We start from the raw sequence: 20,658 nt of genomic DNA, 5'->3' as shown, positions 1-20,658 counted from the left end.
ATCAAAGAAGAGCCAAATGTTGATTGGAAAAGAAAATGATGTGGGTATCATCAGCATATAGCCCAGGGTCTTCACTCTGTCAAGGTCATTTATGGTCCAATCCACGCAAGCTGGTAAATCTCTGAGCCCCCTTCCAGAGTGGGACAGCAAAGTAAGGATCTGAGGTAGGCAGCATATTAGCAGAAGGATCTTTTGCACTTGCTGGAGAGAAGACACTGGAAATCTCTGGGTTTTCTTTCCATGAGAGACTGGAGGAGTACAGTGTTGGTCCTTTGTTGTATTTGAGGCAGTTACTGTAATCTACCTCTTGGAGACTAAGGACTGGAAACCATGGGAGAGTCCACTTCTTTCTGTGTGTCTTCACAGGTTCATATACTTCCCTTATCAATTTTGCTTGAAAAACAATACATTGACCACTGGTCTATGTTTTGGTTCTCTGTTATTCAGGCTAGATAAACCCCATGGCCTAATCATCTCTTCAGGAAAATGCCAGAATTGAATTTTGGATCTGCAGAGCAATGGTTCAGCTCTAGGAGTCCTTGGGACCTCAACAAACTAGCATCTGCATTCTGAGCAGCAAGGTCTTGAGAGAACCTCTTATTCACATTTCTAAACTGACAAGCCATCTCCCTCTTGGTGCCTGCTGTTACTTAAGATGGTTCTGGTCACTCTGGTCTCTGTCAGGTACCCCTTTCCAGTAGTATGGCCTACAGTTCTGGCTGGACTCAAATTTGTATCTTTGCTCCTTCATCTCCCCGAGCTAGGTGGCCCAGGGCATGTTATACAAATCTCCCTGTGCTTTAGTTCCCCTTCAGTATTTCAGTGTTCACTGGGATCCTCCTCAGGGCTAGATGCTAGACACCATTTGAAGGATGGGTATAGGAGCTGGATCAAAATATCTGGGACACGGTGCTTATGCTTCCACAGTTGAATGCTTGATCCAGGTTACTCATGGTTAAAACCAGCTCATATAATAATATCCATTTCCCAGTGGTTGTGGGGAAGCCTAATTATCACTTGTGAAATGTTTTCAAGTTCTCAGAAGAAAGCTGATACATCATAGCAAAGTATGACTCTTACAATTGTGATGCTCCCAAGCTTGCCCTGGGGGTAACCAGTATAAAATTGCCATTCATGAAACTCTGCTATTGTGACAAAGCATGACGATTATCCATAATGATACTAATGTTTAAAGTATTGTTGTGTTCATGAAAAACTCTTAAATTGACCAGAAATTAAGACCTTAGACTAGGAAACCTCCTGTGAGGTTGTCCTGCTTTTGGAGTAAAAAAAAAAAAAATCTCTGAGCTTGGCAGTACCAGCTTGCAACAACATTCTTTAAGCACCTAACATGTACTAGGCAGTGTGTAATACATGCTTTCATTCAATTTTCCCAACAAGCTATGAAAGACAGTTTTATTATTTCCTTTTTGCAGAGGAGAAAAACTGAGGATAAAGGTTGACTTCCCCAAGAAAGATGAAACTGGCATTTTTAAGTAGGATGACTGGGAGTGGAGGATGAGGCCAGTTCTGAGGTGACCACAAAGTCTAAGAGGGAGCCAAGGAGTACCTGAAGTAGGTTAGGAAAGTGAGGATGAGTTGCACATTTCCAGTTTGGGCATTCCCTGAATAGGCCTGCTGCCAACGGAGAGAAGGAATTCAGGAAGGGAAGACACCACCAGGGAGGGGAGATTTCTTTGGTACTAGGTAACATGAATTTGAGACAGCCAGCATATCTTGATGCGCTATCCTGGGGCTTGGAAAGGAAGTTGATATTCATACTGTGGATTCATTGACAGATCTGACAGGTGAAGCCTGGGATAGGATTGTCAAAATGCAAAGTCTTACTAGTTGCTCCTAGTTCCCCGCCATCCGGGCTGAGTAGTCACTGGGGAAAATCTCCAGAAGGCGGCAAAGGCCTAGGGGACAGGTCTCTAGGAAGACCTCACCGCACAACTCCTGGACGGTGAGCTCGCCCCCCGCAGGCCCCCACCCAGTCAGCATTCCCTTGCGTTTCTCCGCTCCTTCCCTCGAGGCCACCTCGACTCCAACCTCCAGAACCCGCAGTCGGTTCCATTGGCTGCTTGGGGACGGAGGACTGGGGGCCGCCCAGACGCCGGGAACTCAGGGCGAGGCTCGGGCGCATGCGCAGCCGCCATACGGAAGCCCGGAAGGAGGGGTGGGGGGCGGTGGCTCAGGTTTCTCAGGGCGGCGGCGGGGACGCGCCTGGCGTTGGCACCATGAATCCGCTGTAACGCGCAGGCTGCGCTGTGCGGGGGGAGGGGGGAGAGGAGGACTCCGCGGTGTAGTTCTTCGCCATGAACCTGAGGGGCCTCTTCCAGGACTTCAACCCGAGGTGAGGCGGCGGTGGCGGCGGCGGCGGCGGCGCCGGCGCCTCCGGGAGTCCGCGCCGGGGGCTTGGGGGCAGGCTGAGGCTTGGGCTCCGGGTAGACGCGGCAGCTGTGATGCTGCATCCCGAAGACCTGGGAGACTGCCAGAGTGTCCCTGCGGGTGACAGCGGCTCTCTGGGAAAGCAGTGGGCCTCAGCACCCATCTTCCCGCTTCTCCTCCAGTGCCAACTAGAACCACCCGACCACGGCCCAAGGCGTCCGGCCGGATCCCTGTCCTCCCCAAAAGAACCCCATTTTTCTCCTCTTGCCTTCCCTTATTGATATCCCAACGTCCCCTTCTCGGTTCCATGTTCTCCCAACCCACCGCCTGCCCTCCATTCTCTGTGCCAGGGCCATCTCACTTGACCCAACACCCCTACACCCCAACCACAGCTGTTTCCTTCAGTTCTTGTCAGCCCTTGAGGTTTTTCTTGGATTTATACCCATCCCTTGTTTGTTTGATGCTTTGTTTATTCGATATCTGAAACATGATTGAGTCCTTGGAGTCCGTATCAGGGTATGGCAATACCTTACATAATGCCTTTGGGGGCGAGCCTGATTTTCCATACGCGTTTTCTCATCGGTCTTCACTATAAGTTTGTTTGCAGGAAGTAAATTTTGCTGTCCTTATTCCCCAGATGGGGAACACCCAGTGGACAGTGTGGAGAAAACACTGGCAAAGGAATCAAGTGTCCGTCCTTGCACTTGTCCAACTGTTCGGTAACTCTCTGTTCCCTCCCCCAGGCTGTGTGTTCCCTGAAGCAGAGACTTCCTGCTTTCCTCCTTTCCCCCAGCACCTTCTACCCCTGGAACATAGTAGACACATATGAAATGTCTGAAGAACTAAACTGAACCAAAAGTCCTGTATTGGAGACCAGGCCATATGTAACCTGATGATTCTTTGCACTTCTTTGACTCATCTATAACATAAGGGGTTGGCCTAACTTAATTCCGCTGCTCTGTGGATACTTCACAGATGTTTCCTATTTGCAAGTGGGAAGCCATGCACTTAATAAACCATTTGTGTGCTAGGTCCTCTGCTCTGTACTTTGAATGCTGGGCTGTCCCAACTTGGGGGTGAAGGAGGGAACCCCATTTTGTTTTTAAGTGTGTATTGTGGGCACACCTCGTAAACAGGCAACTTTGTACTGTGCAGTACTGAATTGTGGAAGCCCAGTGGAAACTATTATCTTGCTTGCTTGTTGGGGATGAAAGGAAGTCTTGGGAGAGTATTTCTGTATGATGGGCGTGCAGTCTCCTTAGGAGTGGTGAAATTTAAAGCCATAAACCATCATAATACATAACAAAACTAACTGCATTCCCTTCACTTGCTGCTTCTAGGAGTAGGGATTGGTGTGCATGGAAATGGGAATGGTGCTGGGGTTGGACATGTTTTGTGTGTCTTCATTGTTTGGAGAGGATGATAAGAGAGATAAGTAAAAGCTGAATTGTTTTTTGTCCTTGGGCAACCCACTTATCTGTCTGTTTAATCTGTAGAATGTGTATAATCTCTAAGTAGGATAGTGAGGCTAGATTAATGATTGATTGCAAAGTGCTTTACAAATAGAAAGTTCCAAGGCTTGTTCCCAATGTGACAGATAATCCAGAAATCACAGGGAACTGCCTCACGTGATCTAAAAGGCTAACAGAGTTGCCAAAGCAGAACAGTGCTACACTGAAAACACCCATAACCATTTTTCCTTTATCTTTGTTTTTTTTCTCAAAATACTAATATCTGGGAATTATCATGAAATACTCTATCTAAAGAGATTTATGTTAATCTTCAACTTTTATCAATACCTTAATTCTACCTGAATTAAAATGCATCTCTGCCTGAAAAGTTTCTTTTTTTTTTCTCTGAAAAGTTTAAAGGTCTTTTTTACTGCACTCTTTTCCTGAAAGTCAGTGTTGTTAACAGGAAATAGTAGTACTACCTTACAGAAATTTCAGTAAGACATGGGCCAAGTAATATTGGCAAGTTATTTCTTTTTAAGCATGTATTGTGGGCATGCCTGGTTTCTAACTTCTTTCTTTAGTTCCAGACAATTAGAGAGCAAACTGAAGATGTAGACAGGAATATGCCTTTTGCTGGATCCTTAGATCTTGATGCTGCTGCTTTGCTCCCTGCCTCTAATTCTGAGCCAATTTAATCTCTCCCTCCTATCCCAGGACCTTGACACACACAGTTTTCTTCATCAGGAATATTTCCCTCTCCTCGTGATCTAGTTAATTGCTATTTATCCTTCAGATCTCTGGTCACTTGGTTCTTGCTGAGGATAGACTTCTTAACTTCCCAACCAGGGCCGCTGCTGCCTGTTTGAACAATCTTTGTAGTTTACCACATTCCTTCATCATGACAATTACTTGTGCTCTTGCATTTCTGTGCTATTTGATTGCTACTACTCTCTTCTACTATAAGCTCTGTGGGGCCAAGGTCATTACTATACCATTATTATACCTTGATATAATTATTGAACCAGTATTTGTAGATTAAATGAGTGAATAACTCTCCTGAGCCTATAAGAGCTATCTAGAGCTGCTGTTTCAATCACTGTTTTCCTGGTGGGCCTGTGGCCTGATTCTCTTTCCTATTACCCTCTTCCTGCCTTCAGAGTTTAGCTATTCCATAGGAGACATGGGAAAGACCTTGAAACTAAAGCAGAATGTGGCTGCCTTTCTTTGCAGATTATGTATGTGACACAACATTATTTACTAGCATGGTTTGGTGGTTTCCAAGACATGGGCTGTGGCTCCAGATCTCTGTCCTGCCTTGTAGATCTTGGTGAATCTGAAACCACTGCAGTATTTCTGAAGCTCTGGAAACTGCAATGACAGAGAATTATTCACAAGTGTTAACACTAAGTTGTGTAGGGCTGCATCTGACCCTCTGCCTATTTCCATCTGGCACAAAATGGTTGATTGTGAACTTTTTTCCCCCATAATTGCTTTTTAGTTACACAGGTTAACACTTGATGAAAGAGACACATTGGACCACGAAGAAGTCCTTCCTTTGAATGTTCTACACTTCCTAGCAGCTAGGGGTCTATTCCTAGACTAAATAAGCTAATAGAACTGCAAAATTGGCAAACTCTGATTCTGGGACATTCCCAAGGGTTAGGGATCTGGGATTAGGTGGAATTAAATGAGTACCCTGCCAAGACCATGAGGCCTTGAGATTTTCTACCTCCTTGTTAGAGTTGCTGGCTCAGAAAAGACCCTTCAGCCCTGGTAGCCAGGCAGCTATGGAAGAATATAAGAACACTGCTAGGCCTTTGAAGTTGTCCACAGCAAGCTCCTGGTAGAAATATTGTGCATCTCTCATGTGTGCTACACTATAAAAAAAGACTGAGAAATGCCTCTCTGAGGGTTCTGTAGTGTGGGTGTAGAGTACATGTTGAGGTCAGTAGTGTTTGGAAATTTCTCTGTGCTGCATCTTCTAAAGTCCTCCTATCCCTTACTTAAAGTCAGGAAAACTGAATATAATTGTAGATAGCATAGTTCACTAAAGGTCTTTAAGTGTTGTTTGCAAAGTCTAATTAAAGTATTAATACATGGAGCAACTCCCAAAAGATGTGCTAGGTGCCTTAAGTACAAGAATAAATGGGATGCAGTCTCTTTTTCAGTGCTCAAGCCTAGTGAAAGAAACAAATGGAAAGAGAAATAAAAAAGTCAACAAAGTGCAAGGCATTACAGAGATAAGATCCAAAAGCCACGGGAGTACAAAGGGTGGAGCTACTGTGTAGAGCAGACAGGGAATATTCCACAGTGAAAGTGACTTTTAAGCTATATTTTGAAGGATGATATTGGGTTTTATCCGACCAGAGGACAGGAATAGTATCTTAGAAAGGACAAAATATGCAAAGACATGGGGCTTTGAGAGAGCCTAGAATGTTCAGACAGTGTAGAAAGGTCATTGTGGTTTGAGTTCTACAGACAATACCTGCCCTGTATTATAAAAATACATAGTGTCAGTCACTGCAGATATTCTCTATGAATTGTATTTTAAAAGCAGGTTCCTAATCCATCAGCATGAGTGCAATGTCAGTATTGTCAGTGAGCTTACTACTCATCACCCAAATGATTATTGTTCTGTCATATAAAGCCATTTATAGTCAGAAAATTGTCTTAAATTTACTGAATTTATGAACAATAGCTGTGATTTATTGAGTTTTAGTTATCAGGCTCATTTTAGAGTCTTAGAGAGTTTGTGTCTTCCCTAAAGTTATTAAGGTATTAAAGGGCCAAGTTGTAATTCTATTCCAAGAGAGTTTCCTTCTGATGTCTGTGCTCTTTCCTGCATGCCATGCTCTCTCTCTAGTTGAGTGACAGTCCTTTTCCCCCATGACACATTAGTTCCAGTATACTAAGAAACCTTCTATTTATGAGTTATAAGTGATTAGTCAAAGCAAACTTTATATTCAAGATTATATACCCAAATGAGTATTATTATTCAAAGAAGTTACTGGGGAGCAAAAAGGATATATGCCCCTTCCATTGATCATACTACTTGCTACTCATCTCTAATTCCCTTTAGAGTCAATTTTACAAATCATATAAGAAAAGCTGTCTTATTGCATTATAATCATATATCATTTTGAATCAAAATAGTTCCACCTAGTTTGATCACACATCGTATTCACTAAACTTGGTTCTGGCTGGCTTTTGGCAGTTTTCAAAAAATCAAATCCACTCTCGGTGAAGATTTGGCACCATTTAGGATATTCAAATAAACAGACTGTAGGGGAAAGCTTCAAAGACAGTTTGAGCAATGGCATATTGCTCTGCCTCCCAAGGAGGCTGGATAAAGAGACAAGTCTCATTTATAATGTATAATTTCTGGTTTTGAAAATATTATTCCCATTACTTTATAACTAACACATATTTTTTTCTTAGCAGTGAGTTCTTTGAGGGCCAGGATTTTGAGACACTGAATAAATGTGTTGAATGAGTGGATGTTGATTTGATATATATCACTGGAAAATTCTTGTAGGAGAGAGTGGATTGGAGGAGAATTAGTTTCCTAGGACTCTAAGAGATAAATTTCCTAATATTGAACTGGGGGTTTCTGATTGTTCTGTCTGGTGATCATTTGTGCCTTTACAAGGTGTCTAGAATTCCAGTTAAAAGCATTGAATTGAACCTTGAAGATAGGTGATTTATAACTATAATTCATACTCCCTAGCTCTGACCTACTGGAAAAATGAAATTGTTGCATCAATATGGCAGAATTTTTTTCTTTCATTATACGACTAGAGCTACAGTAGGCAAAATGTGTAATTTGCTCAGGACTTTCATATTATCTTAATGAATCAGTATAGGAGCAATCAGATGAGGAGACAGAGTTGGGAGTGGGGAGTAACTCACCTAAGAACACACTGCTGATAAATTAAATGGCAGTTAAGGAACCTGAATGTAGATTTTCCCAATGTCCTGGGCTCTTTCTAGTCCTCCTTAAGAGTCATTTGTTTTTATTTGAATTTTGTGCTTTCTTATAGCTACTGATTAGGTGCTCTTAAAATTCTTTTCATCTTAATAAAACCAATTAAAATCTTCACCAAAAGATTTTTAACTTGGATAATTTAGTACTGCTCAATGTAAGAAGTTCAGCCCCTTTAAAGTTTTTGTGAGAATATCAATTAGCAGTTCGTCAATTGTAGCCATTCCCTCATGCCATAGACATGTATGTGACATACAGAGTGAGTGAGAGTGTGTGTGTATGTGTGTGATATAGAATATGTAATAGTAGGCAAGCATGTATACATGCTTCCATTAAGCCAGAAGCTTCCACTAGAGAAAATTCTTGTGTCTGAAGAGAGTCCAGTTACATTCTTTTGATTTGTAGAAAACAGATACTAGAACTTTCATACTCAAAACATCCTTTTGCTGTGTATATTCCCTTTCTTCTTTCTTCCTCCCTTTTTTCCCACCACAAAGCTGACAGAAGGAATTCAAGCCTGATCAGAAAGATTGGCATAAATTTTAGAGAGGATACTGCTTTTTGGTGAAGCCCATGTCGCACTACTTTAGTGATCATGCCCTAAAATTTCTGATTCAGATGAGAAAGGAATTTTTTTCTATTGAGGAATGAAACCAGGGAGTGTGCATGTTAGGCAAGTGCTGTACCACTATCCTAACCCTAGGAATATTCTGTTTTAAAGGTATTGCTATGGTTTGAATGTGTACTTCAAATATTCATGTGTTGGCAATAGCTAAACTGTGGAACCAATCTAGATGCCCTTCGGTAGATGAGTGGATAAAGAAAATTTAGCATATATACACAATGGAATACTCAGCAATTAAAGAGAATAAAATCATGGCATTTGTAGATAAATGGATGCAGTTGGAGAAGATAATGCTAAGTTGCCAATCCCCAAAAACCAAATGCCAAATGTTTTCTCTGACTTAAAGATGCTGATTCATAATGGGGTTGGGGGGGACATGGGAGGATTAGATAAAATTTAGATAGGGCAAAGGGGAAGGAGGGTAAGGGAGGGGGCATGGGGTTAGGAAAGATGATGGAATGAGATGGACATTATTACCCCAAGTACATGTATGAAGACACGAATGGTGTGAATATACTTTGTATACAACCAGAGATATGAAAAGTTGTGCTCTATATATGTAATATGAATTGTAATGCATTCTGCTATCATATATAACAAATTAGAATACTTTTTAAAAAAATATTAACAAGAAAAAAATTCATGTGTTGGAAACATAATCCCTAAATTCATACGCTAATAGTATTTGGAGGTGGAGCTTTTGAGAGGTAATAAGAATTCAATGAAATCAGGAGGTTTGAACTCCCATGATGGCATTAATAATTTAAAAGAAGAGGAAGAGAGACCCAAGCTCACACACTTGCTGTATCTTGCTATGTTATGCCTTCCTTCATATTATGATACAGCACAGATACTATCATCCATTGCTGGTGCCATGCTCTTAGACTTTTCAGCCTCTAGAACTATAAGAAATCAGTTTTCTTTTTAAAAAATAAATTATCCAGTTGTTAAGTTTTAACCATAGGAAACAGAATAAAACAAAAAAAAGTGGTGCCAGGAGTGGGGCTGTTTTTAAACAAATACCTGAAAATGTGGAAGTGGCTTTTTTTATTGTCATTCCACAATGTCAGAATTTATTGAATAACAATGAATTTATAGGCTACACCACCTTCATCAGTGGCAGTTCACTGAATACTTGTGGATCACTTGGTAGTCAAAAGCTAGACAATCACAGGGTCTTTTATTTCACTTTTAATGTCTATAATATCTAAGCACTCACAGCAGACATCACACTTCACACAACTATACATATGGGTTACAGAAAGGCCAAGAAGGGTTAAGGCAGGCAGGCACAGAGGTTCAGGGGATGAACTGAGAGCAAAGGCAGAGAACACAGATGGATGCAAAGAATAACTAACTGTAGGTGGTCAGACAGAATCACAGTCTGGAACCAGCAGAACTTATTCAAGGTGCAGAGCTGTCAAAAATGCAGGAACTTGAGGCTGTGTTTGTGGCTCAAGTAGTAGAGTGCTTGCTGAGTGTATGTGAGGCACTGGATTCTATCCTAAGCACCATATAAAATAAAGATATTGTATCCACCTAAAACTAAAAAATAAATATTAAAAAAGTGAAGGAACTTATTCTAGGCTAAGGTTTGGACAGTGGCAGGTTCACAGTGTCAGTGAGTGGGACTTAAGTGATCAACACAGACAGGAGAAACTACACTGTACTAAAGCCTGAGGCCAGAGATTTGGAGGTTTGTTGCTGTGGTGATTTTCATAGGCAAGACTCAAGACAAGTGAACAGGTGATGGGGTCAAGGTGCCACTATGTCAAGTTTTGAGGTGCCCCTCCTTTTATGGGTCTGGAGTGACCCGTTTGGTGTTCTATTGTGTTCAATGCTCATGGGCCTAGTTTTTTTTTTTTTCAATATGAGATTGATATGCCCATGTGTCTGTGTGCTTCTGATTAATTTGATAAATTCATGGGTGGTCATTCTTTTGGGTTTTTTGTTGTTGTTGTTTTTTGTTTTGTTCTTTTTTGTATTAGGGATTGAACCCGGAGGTGCTTAACCACTGAGCCACATACTCAGCCCTTTTAACTTTTTTTTTGAGACATAGTCTCACTAAGTGTCTTTAGGGCCTTGCTAAGTTGCTGAAGCTGGTTTGAACTTGCTATCCTCCTGCCTCAGCCTCTGAGCTGCTGGGCTTACAGGTGTGTACCATCGCACCCAGCCATGGGTGGTCTTTCTTGTTAGCACAATTAATTTATTTATCAGTTTATGCCTTATGGTTGTGCCAGGCGGATGGTGGTTGTTTACTTGTACAAACAAGTGTAGAGTCATTTCACCTCAGCCCTTAAACACAAAGTGGAGTAGCTCAAGACAAGCTACTGCTCTACAAAATAGAGTAACAAAGGTTTAGGCACATTCTAAAATCTGCTGTTCTATACCTCGCACAGTAACTTGGAGAGGACATAACTGCTCCCTACAGTCTCACTAAATTGCTGAGGCTGATCTTGAACTTGCAATCCTATGGCCTCAGCTTCCCAAATTGCTGGGGTTACAGGTATGCGCCACACCATTGGCTCCTTTGTTAATTTTTACAAGGATTTTTTTATGTCCTTGGGGGTCCTGGAACCAATTATTCATGGATACTAAGGATGGATTGTTGTGTGGTCTTCATCCCTATTTTATGGCATATAATTCCTAAGTCCTTGGAATCTCCAAAGTGTGCAAGGCCCTTCAGTGGATGAATGGATAAAAGAAATGTGGCATATATACACAGTAGAATATTACTCAGCAATAAAAGAGAATAAAATTATGGCATTTGCAGGTAAATGGAAGGAGTTGGAGAAGATAATGCTAAGTGAAGTTAGCCAGACCCCCCAAAAATGCTGAATATTTTCTCTGATATAAGGAGACTGATTCATAGTGGGGTAGGGAGGGGAGCATGGTAGTAGGCATACTCTAGATAGGGCAGAGAGGTGGAAGGGAAGGAGGGGGTATGGGGTTAGAAATTATGGTGGAATGTGATGGACATCATTATCCAAAGTACATGTATGAAGACACAAATTGGTGTGACTCTATTTTGCGTACAACCAGAGATATGAAAAAATATGCTTTATATGTGTAATATGAATTGTAATGCATTCTGCTGTCATATATTTTTAAAAAATCAGTAAAAAACCAGCCTGAGAAAACTAAAGGCATGGAACACCAGACTGTGAGAATGCTGAGTAGACTATGCCCAGCAAAGCCATAATGATAGGGCTAATGGAGGCCATGGGAGCCCAACAGTCAAAGCAGTGTGTCCAGGAGGTGACATATGGAGTGAAGGATTATTTTGGAGTTTTAAAAATTGAATGTCTTTCTTGTTGGGTTTTGCACTGATTTGGGACCTATTATTATTTTCTCCTTGCCTAATTTCTCCTTTTTGGAATGGGAACATCTGTCCTACCCTTGTCTTACCATTGCTTTTTGGGACTAGGTAATTTGTTTTGATCTCATAGTTTCACAACTGGAAGGTGAATCTTGGCTTGAATCTCACCCATGTCTAATTTAGATGAGACACTGGACTTTTGAGTTAAAACTGGAATAAGTTATTTGAGACTATTGGAATAGATTGAATGCATTTGTTGTATTTGTATTGTTTATTCCTGTCCCATGATTATTTATTTCTCCCTGGAAAAAATTTATATGTATATAAAGAAAGTATGTTTTCTTTTCCTATTAATTAATTATTAATATAGCCATGCTATTTTTATCTGTTCTTAGTGTTCATTTCCATAGTTGTCCTAGGAACTTTGTCTACTTTATCTGTCATGATTTAGCAGCATGTACAAGTTCACAATGAAAATATTTCCATATGATCATTAAAAGAAAATTATCATCTTAATTCCATATTCTGCAACTATGCAGTTAGGTTTTTGTTATTTAGTATTTTCTTAGTAGTACTTTTAGTCTTCCAGTTGGGGGTTGCTTGAAATATACTTTATCAAATTACTGTGATAATAAACTGCTTATCTCATCCCCACCCAGGTATGATAGATTTCTCATCTCATACCTTTCTGGTAGTTGGGTTAACCTTTGACATTGGTTCCAAGTATGACTACTGAATACAAAATATTTATAATTTGTTTTTAAATCTTCTAAGTGGCCTTTTTTAAGTATAGCTCTAATAGGAAGAATAATGATGTCTTCCATGTATACCCACATATATTCTGTGTCATGGCAAAAGGGAATTAAAGTAGCAGATGAAATTAAATTAGCTAATCAGCTGACATTAAAATAGGGAGATTATTCTGGTTTCTCTTGTCGGGTGCCATATAATTACTAGGTCTTTAAATATAGAAGAGGGATACAAAGTAAGAAGTCAGAGTGATTCAATGTGAGCAGTTCCAAACTCTTCATTGCTGTCTTTGAAGGTAGCAGAAGGGGCTGTGTGCTAACTAATGGGGTGGCTTCTAGAAGCTGGAAGAGGCCAGGAAGCATTCTCTCCTCAAGCCTCCAGAAGGAATGCAACTCTGCTGAAACGTTGAGGTTAGTTAGCCAAGTGAGACCCATATTGGACTGTTGACCTCCAGAACTATAAGATAATAAGTTTGTGCTTTTAAGCCTTTAGTTTTTTAAATTTGTATGGCAGCAGTAGGAAGTTAACATAAGGACATACAGCCACTTTATATTTCTAACTCCAGTAATCGAATCATAAATTGTATTTTATACAATTTTGTCTTCTTATAAATGAAACTTATTTCCTTTCCATTTTTCTTTTTTCATGTAATAGACATAAAGCTCATAGGTTTATCTTTTAATTATATAAAAACCATAAAATAGTCACTTTTCTAATACTTAAAACATTTCAGTACTTATAGTTTCATTAATTCCACTACTCTTATTAGGTAAGAAAATTCTTTTACAGGGAATAATGCTTACAGCATTTATCTCCCCCCCCATCTATTTTTTAAATTTATACTACTTTAGAAAAAATGCCTCTCTATATTATCTAGTTTATATATGAATCCTATGTCTGTCATTATCCTTTCATTTGTTAACTTTCCAATTCCTTGATTTGTTTTAAGTATTGTGTTTAAGACCACTGTTTCTGCTAATGTTATTTGTAGCCATAGCTTAGGTTGACAGATTGTTTTTGATTTTACAAGTTTGCCTGTGCTCTATTATATTTGCGATGACTCTGTTTTTATCAATCAGCTTGTGAATCCCCTACACCACCATCCACCACAGGCCTTTTTCTTCTCCAAGGTCTAAGGGACAAAGTCATTCTTTGGCTTCTTTCAGTGTTACCTCCCTTTTGCTTTGTAGCATCTAATAAAAACCTGTCTTTGTTTTTGATTATTAATAATAATAACATGTACTTAATATAGTAGATATTAAACTTTTCCACAAATCCCTGGAGGACCTTGAGACCCTTTCCATCAGGTTTGCAAGGTTGAAATTATTTTCATAATAAAGATGATGTTTACTTTTTTTCTCTGGGTTGACAATCGGCACTGGTAGTGCATAAGCAGTGGTGGGTCAAATAGCAGATACTTGGGTATGAATGAGGATAGTACTACCAGCTGCATTAGTCATGGGATTCTTCACTGCCACACATTTTCACTTTAAAATGCCAGTTTCAAAAGCAGTAAGAAATGTTAATCTTAGTTAATCTTAACCCCTGAGTATATATCTAGTTGAACATTCCAGGTGATGAAATGGAGAAAATGCATAAAGGCCTTCTGCTCTAGACTGACATCCAACAGTTGACTCAAGGAAAAAACTTTATGTGAGTTGCAAGCTTCTGGAATTTTTTATGGAACACCATTTTTAATTTGAAGGACAATAACAGAGCCTGTGGTTCTGTGTATTAGGGTAATTAGCAGATATTCTCTCAAAAATACCAGAAGTGAACCTGCCACTTCAAGGAAAGCAACTCACAGTATTTTGCAAATGTTAAAATTTGAGCATTCATGAGAAAATCAGATTTTTAAAAAACTGTATCTGTCACCATGAGCTTGATATGCTTCTAGGACTTAAAACACTTGATAAAGTAGGTGGTGATAATAATGAATGTGAATTGTTTTTTGCTGTTGTTACAATGCTGTCACCATTCGAAAGATTTTCATCAGTGAATCAGTTTTTTCCAGTTGACCTTCATGTAATCATACAATCACACAGGGATAAGAGTCATTTAAAATGTGACCGACGAGTAGATTTACATGCGGTAGAGTATAAAAAGACCATTGACAAGATTCCAGACTTCACATGTATTTAAACTTTAAGAAACTATCACATGAATAGTGGTGTCCCATTAAAGAATATCCACCATTATCTGAAAGAGTCATTAAAATATTGGGTTCTGTTCTAATTATTTATCTCTATGAGGCTAGGTTTTCTTTGTATGCTTGAACCAAAACAGCATTGTAACAGAATGGATGTAAAGGTACATACCTATGGGAGGCTAGAAATTTAAAATTTTGCAAAACTGTAGAAATAATACTATTCCTCTCACTAAGTTTGTATTAGTTTTGGAAAATAGTTTTTTTCTATAAATGTATGTTATTTATGTTAATATGTAATGTGCCCACTCTTGTTACTTTTAAATAATATTTTAAAGTAGCCATTTTAAAATCTGATGAATAGCAATAGATATAACCATATCATCTCTTTGTGGTCCTCAGTAATTTTTAAGAGTGTAAAGGAGTCCTAATATTTAACATTTTAAGACCTACCAATTCAGTACTTTACAGAAAGCACTTTTCATAATTTTTATATTATATTCATAATACATTATGAGGTATAAATTGTTACCCTAGTTTTACAGATGAGAATACTATGACCCAGATAGACTAGATATATTCTATTTAGCAACCACTTTAAATTTGATGGTCTTCCAACTCTCTTGGAGGTTTGCTTCTGAGTTAAATTTCGTAGGTCCATCTCCTTACTACCTTCCTATATTTTTCAATTGAAGTTCCTTATGTCATTATGTATAGTACAAAATAGTATATTCTCCTCACAGAAAAATCAGATATCCCAAGCAAAAGCATGCAATTCTCCCCAGCAAACGTAACTGTAAACTGTTTAGATGGTCTCCTAAGCATATTTAATTATCAGTGTAAAGTCAGTATATTCTAGTACACAATTAAAGAGTTACTGGAGTCAAATAGATCATAGTTTGAATCATAACTCTGTGAGCTCTTAGACAAGTTTTAATAACTAAGCCTCCATCTTTAAAATGGGAATAGTCTAAGTACCTACTTTATAGGGTTGCTGTGAGGCTTAAGTGAGATAATGCATAAAGAACAACTTAGTGCTTGGCACTATAAACACCATAAACATTCAATAAATGTCAGCTGCTGAGGATATGTATGTGTGTATGAGTAGTCACATCAATAGATAGGTCAAGTTTATTGGGATATATTTACATGCAGTGAAATTTATCCATTTCAGTGTATATCCTGTGAATTTAACAGATCCATACACTTGTCCAACTGCCACCTAAAGATGGATATAGAATGGTTTCAGCACTGTAGAAAATTCCTTAATGCCAACCTTTCCCCCAACACAACCACTGGTAACTATACTGATGTGTTTACTATGTCTAGGAATTATGCCTTTTCCAGAATGCCAAATAAATGGAATTGTACCATGTGTTGTTTCAGTCTGAATTATTTTATTCAGCATAATGCATTTGAGGTTCATTCATGTTGTATGCATTCATAGTTTGTTTCTTTTTACTTCTGGTTACTATTCCATTGATTGGAGGTACCAGGATTGGCTAACCACTCACATGGATATTTGGGTTGATTTCAGTGGTTTTTAAGAATAAAACTGCTGTGAATATTTAAATAGAAGCCTTTGTGTCTTCATTTTTCCCTTATTCTTGGATAAATACCTAGGTATGGGATTCCTGGGCCCTGGAGTTCCAGTTGCTCTATATCCTTGCCAACAGTCATCAATTATATTAATGTTAACCCTTCTAATAAGTGTAATTTTATCTCACTGTGGTTACCATTTGCACTTTTTAGTGACTGAAAACTAGTCATCTTTTTAAGTGCCTATTTGCCTTTTGTATATTTTCTATGATAGTGTGGTTTTGGCCATTTTTATCAAGTCGTTGTCTTAACTTTTAGTTATAGAAATCTTTTTTATAAACTGAGTATAGACACTTTGTCAGATATATGTTTTTAGAGTGTTTTCTCTCAGTTGATGCCTTAGCTTATTGTTTGGTTAATTTTGTCTTTAGGAGAGTAAGAGTTTTTAATTTTGAAGAAATTCAGTTTTGTCCCATCTAAGAAATCTTTGCCTAACCATAGGTTGCAAATACTTTTTTTCCTATATGTTTTAGATGTTTAATAATTGTGGGGTGTTACATTTAAGACTGTGGTTTATTGTACATAAATATTTGATTGTGCTGTGAGGTTGTTATGGTTTAGATATTAGGTGTCCCCAAAAATTTCATGTGTGAGACAACACAAGAAGGCTTAGAGGTAGAATGATTGGGTTATGAGAGCCTTAACACAATCAGTGATTTGGGCTCCTGATAGAAATTAACTGAGTGGTAACTATAGGTAGGTAGGGTGTGGCTCGAGGAGTTAGGCCATTGTGGGCATGCCTTTGGGTATATATTTGTGAGCTGAGCTTAGTTTCTCTGCTTTCTGAGGTGAAGTCCTGAGCCTCTTTCCTCTGCTACACTTTTCCACCAGAATGTTTTGCCTCACCTTGAGTGCCAATGAATGGATCTAGCTTTCTATGGACTGAAACAATGAGCTCCAAAATAAACTTTTTCTTTTCTAAAATTGTTCTTATTGGATCTTTTGGTCACAGAAGCAAAAAAAAAAAAAGCTCACTTAAAAATCAGGGTGCATTTTTTTTTCATCTATCCAGTTGTACCAGCACCATTTATTGAATTACAAACATTTCTCCATTGAATTGCCTTGGCACTGTCTTTCTTTTTAGAAGTTTCCTAGAATAAAGTAGTCCATAATACCCCTTAACTCCTATCCCTTTAATGTTTATAGGACTTTGTAGTGATATACCTGCTTTCATCCTTGATATTGATAATTTGTGTGTACTCTTTTTTTTCCTGATCACTCTGGCTATAGATTTACCAATTTTAATTTTTTTTCAAGAAAATAGCTTTTAGTTTCCCTTTTTCTTGTCTATCTCTAGTGTATTTCATTGATTTATGTGCTTATATTTATTATTTTTGTCCCTTTGTTTATTTGTAAAATTTTTCTTCTATTCCTAGTTTCCTAAGATGGAATCTTGGATCATTTACTTGAGAACTTCTTTTTTTAAATTTAATTTAATTTGTATTTAAATTTATTTTAAAATGATACATAAAAACTTAAGAGTGTACATTTATTAAAAGGGGTGTCATGCTGGGTACAGTGGTACATGCCTGTAATCCCAGTGACTCAAGAGGCTGAGAGTAGAATCATAAATTTGAAACCAGCCTTCACGACTTAGTGATATTCTGTCTCAAAATATATATATATATATATATATATATATATATATATATATATATATATATATATATAGAAAGAGCTAAGGATGTAGCTCTATGGTAAAGCATTCCTGGAATCATTCTTTAATACCACCACCACCAAAAACGGGGGGCTGGTACCATGGTTATCTATAGATAACCTAGTTGGTGTGTTATCAGACCTTCTTGACCTTTTTTTTTTTTTTTTTTTGGCAGGGCAGGGAGTATCAGGGATTGAACTCAGGGGCACTTGACCACTGAACCACATCCCCAGTCCTATTTTGTATTTTATTTAGAGACTGGGTCTCACTGAGTTGCTTGGTGCTTCGATGTTGCTGAGGCTGGCTTTGAACTTGTGATCTTCCTGCCTCAGGGTCCCAAACTACCTGGATTATAGGTATGCTCCACCTAGCCTGGCCTTGCTCTTTTCTAACTGTAAACTTAGTCCCTATTGATCAAAACCTCTCCCAATTCCTCCCTTCCTTCTCTTCTGAGTCTCTAGTAACCACCACCTCACAACTTCTATGAGATCATTTTTTTACATTCTACTTATGAGATCATGTGATACTTATCTTTCTGTGATTGCCTTATGTCACTTAATATAGTGATCTCCAATTCCATGCGTGTTTCTGCAAACAATAGGAATTTGTACTCTTTGTGACAGAATAGTATTCCATTGTGTATAGGTACCACACTATCTTTACCCATCCATACTTTGATGGGTTCTTAGGTTGATTCTGTTATCTTGGCTACTGTGAGTAGTGCTGCAATAAATATGGGAGAAGTTTATTGCAATTGACATACTGAGTTAATTATTTTTATGTATACATTTAGGAGTGGGGTTAGTGGATCACAAGTTAGCTCTATTTTTAATTTTTTTGAAAAACCGCCATACAGATTTCTATAACAGCATATTAATTTAAAGAACTTCTTTTCTAATGCAAGCATTTTGTATTATTTTCACAAATTTGGTGTATTGTGCTTTCACTTTCATTTAGTCCAAAATGCTTTCTAATTTTTCTTTTGCTTACAGATTATTTAGAAGTGTGGTAGTTAATTTTGAAGTATTTTGAGAATTTTCCAGATATCTGTCTGTTGTTGATTTCTAATTTAATTTCACTGTGTTTAGACACTTTTAAAATGTGATTTCAGTGCTTCTAAATTTGGTGATCTATGTTTTAAGGCCAAAAATTCAATCTGTTTTGCTGAATGTTTCATGTGGACTTGAAAGGAATTTGTATTTTGTGGTTGTTGGGAGGAACTCACTCTTTTTATCAAATCAGGTCAACTTGGTTGAGTGTTGTTACAATCCTGTATATCTTTAGAAATTTTTTATAAGTATGTTCTATTAATACTGATAGAAAAGTATGGATTTTCATTTATAACTGCAAATTTTTCTACTTCTCCTTTTTGTTTGCGTATGTTTTCTACCTTCATTTTGACATTTTGTTATTAGATACTTAAATATATATGATTGTTAGACCCTCTTGAAAAACTGACCCTTGTCATTATGAACTGCCCATATTTTCCCTGATAATATTCCTTGTTCAGAAATATACTTTCTTATATTGTGGTAGGCAGAATGGTTCCCAGCAAAGAAATTCATGTCCTGAGCTCTGGAACCTTTGAACATGTGATGTTATGTGGCAAAAGGGACTTTCCAAATGTATTTCAGCTTATACTATCCATTTCTATTGTACTCTGACAAATTGCCACAGATGTAGTGTCTTAAAACCACACAAACTTATTATCTTAGAATTCTTTAGATCAGCATTCTAGGTACAGCATGGGCTTAGTTGGCTCTTCTGCTTAGAGTTTCACAGGTTGAAATCAGAGTGTTAACAGGGCTGCATTCCTTTGTGGAGGCTCTGGAGATTAATCCGCTTCCAAGGCCATTTGGGCTATTGTGAAAATTTAGTTCTGTGGAATTGTAGGGCTGAGATTCTACCTCTCCTGCTTGCTATCAGCCAAGAATCTCAACTTCTAGTGGTTGCTTGCATTCTTCGGTCCATGGTTCCTTTCCTTCCATCTTCAAAGCCAGCAATAGCAGGTTGAGTCCTAATCTGGAATCTCTCTGATTTCCACTTTCACCACATCTCTCTGACTTAAGTCTTCTCCCTTCCTGTTCTTCTTCTGAGAACTCATGTGATTACTCTGGGCCCACTTGAATAATCTAGGATAATCTCCCTATTTTAAGGTTAGCTGATTAAGATCCTTAATTCCATCTGTAGAGTTCCTTCACAGTAGAACTTAGGTTAGTGTTTGATTGAATAACCAGAGGACAGGAATCTTTTAAGATATCTTTAGATTTTGCTTACCATGGTTAAAATAGGGATATTAGCCTGACTTATCTAAGTGGGGCTAGTCTAATCACATGAACTCATTTTTGGGGGGAGGACCTGGGATTGAACCTAGGGGCGCTTAACCACTGAGTTACATCTCCAGACCTTTTTTATATTTTATTTAGAGACAGGGTCTCTCAGAGTTGCTAAGTGCCTCCATAATCTGCTAAAGCTGGCTTTAAACTCGAAATCCTCCTGCCTCAGCCTCCCTAGTTGCTGGGATTATAGGCATGTACCACTATGCTTGGATAATTACAGGAACTCTTAAAAGTAAAGAACTTTCTTTTCTAGGAAACAGGAGAGATATGGCAGGAGAATTCAGAAAAATTCCAAGTATGAGAAAGATTCAATATGCTGTTGCTGGCTTTGATACATAGAGGCCTATAGTATGCAATGGTGACCCCCAACTGATAGACAGCAAATGAACAGGGCTA

General features: G+C 38.4%; 1 protein-coding gene across 2 annotated transcripts in view; it reads left to right on the top strand.

Annotated features, from left to right (window-relative positions):
* The first annotated feature begins 2,197 nt into the window (after positions 1-2,197).
* The window catches only part of Tmem185a (transmembrane protein 185A), a 51,468-nt gene continuing 33,007 nt past the window's right edge, over positions 2,198-20,658 (top strand). For both annotated transcript variants that reach the window (XM_078034160.1, XM_040284948.2), the window contains exon 1: positions 2,198-2,356. In XM_078034160.1, the coding sequence (XP_077890286.1) occupies positions 2,319-2,356 (38 nt within the window). In that variant the 5' untranslated portion in view covers positions 2,198-2,318. The remainder of the gene's footprint in view (positions 2,357-20,658) is intronic.

Source organism: Ictidomys tridecemlineatus, chromosome X (assembly GCF_052094955.1).
Source record: "Ictidomys tridecemlineatus isolate mIctTri1 chromosome X, mIctTri1.hap1, whole genome shotgun sequence".
In the NCBI taxonomy this organism is placed as follows: domain Eukaryota; kingdom Metazoa; phylum Chordata; class Mammalia; order Rodentia; family Sciuridae; genus Ictidomys; species Ictidomys tridecemlineatus.
The sequence above is the reverse complement of the archived record's forward strand: the minus strand, read 5'-3'. Positions and strand labels throughout refer to the sequence as shown.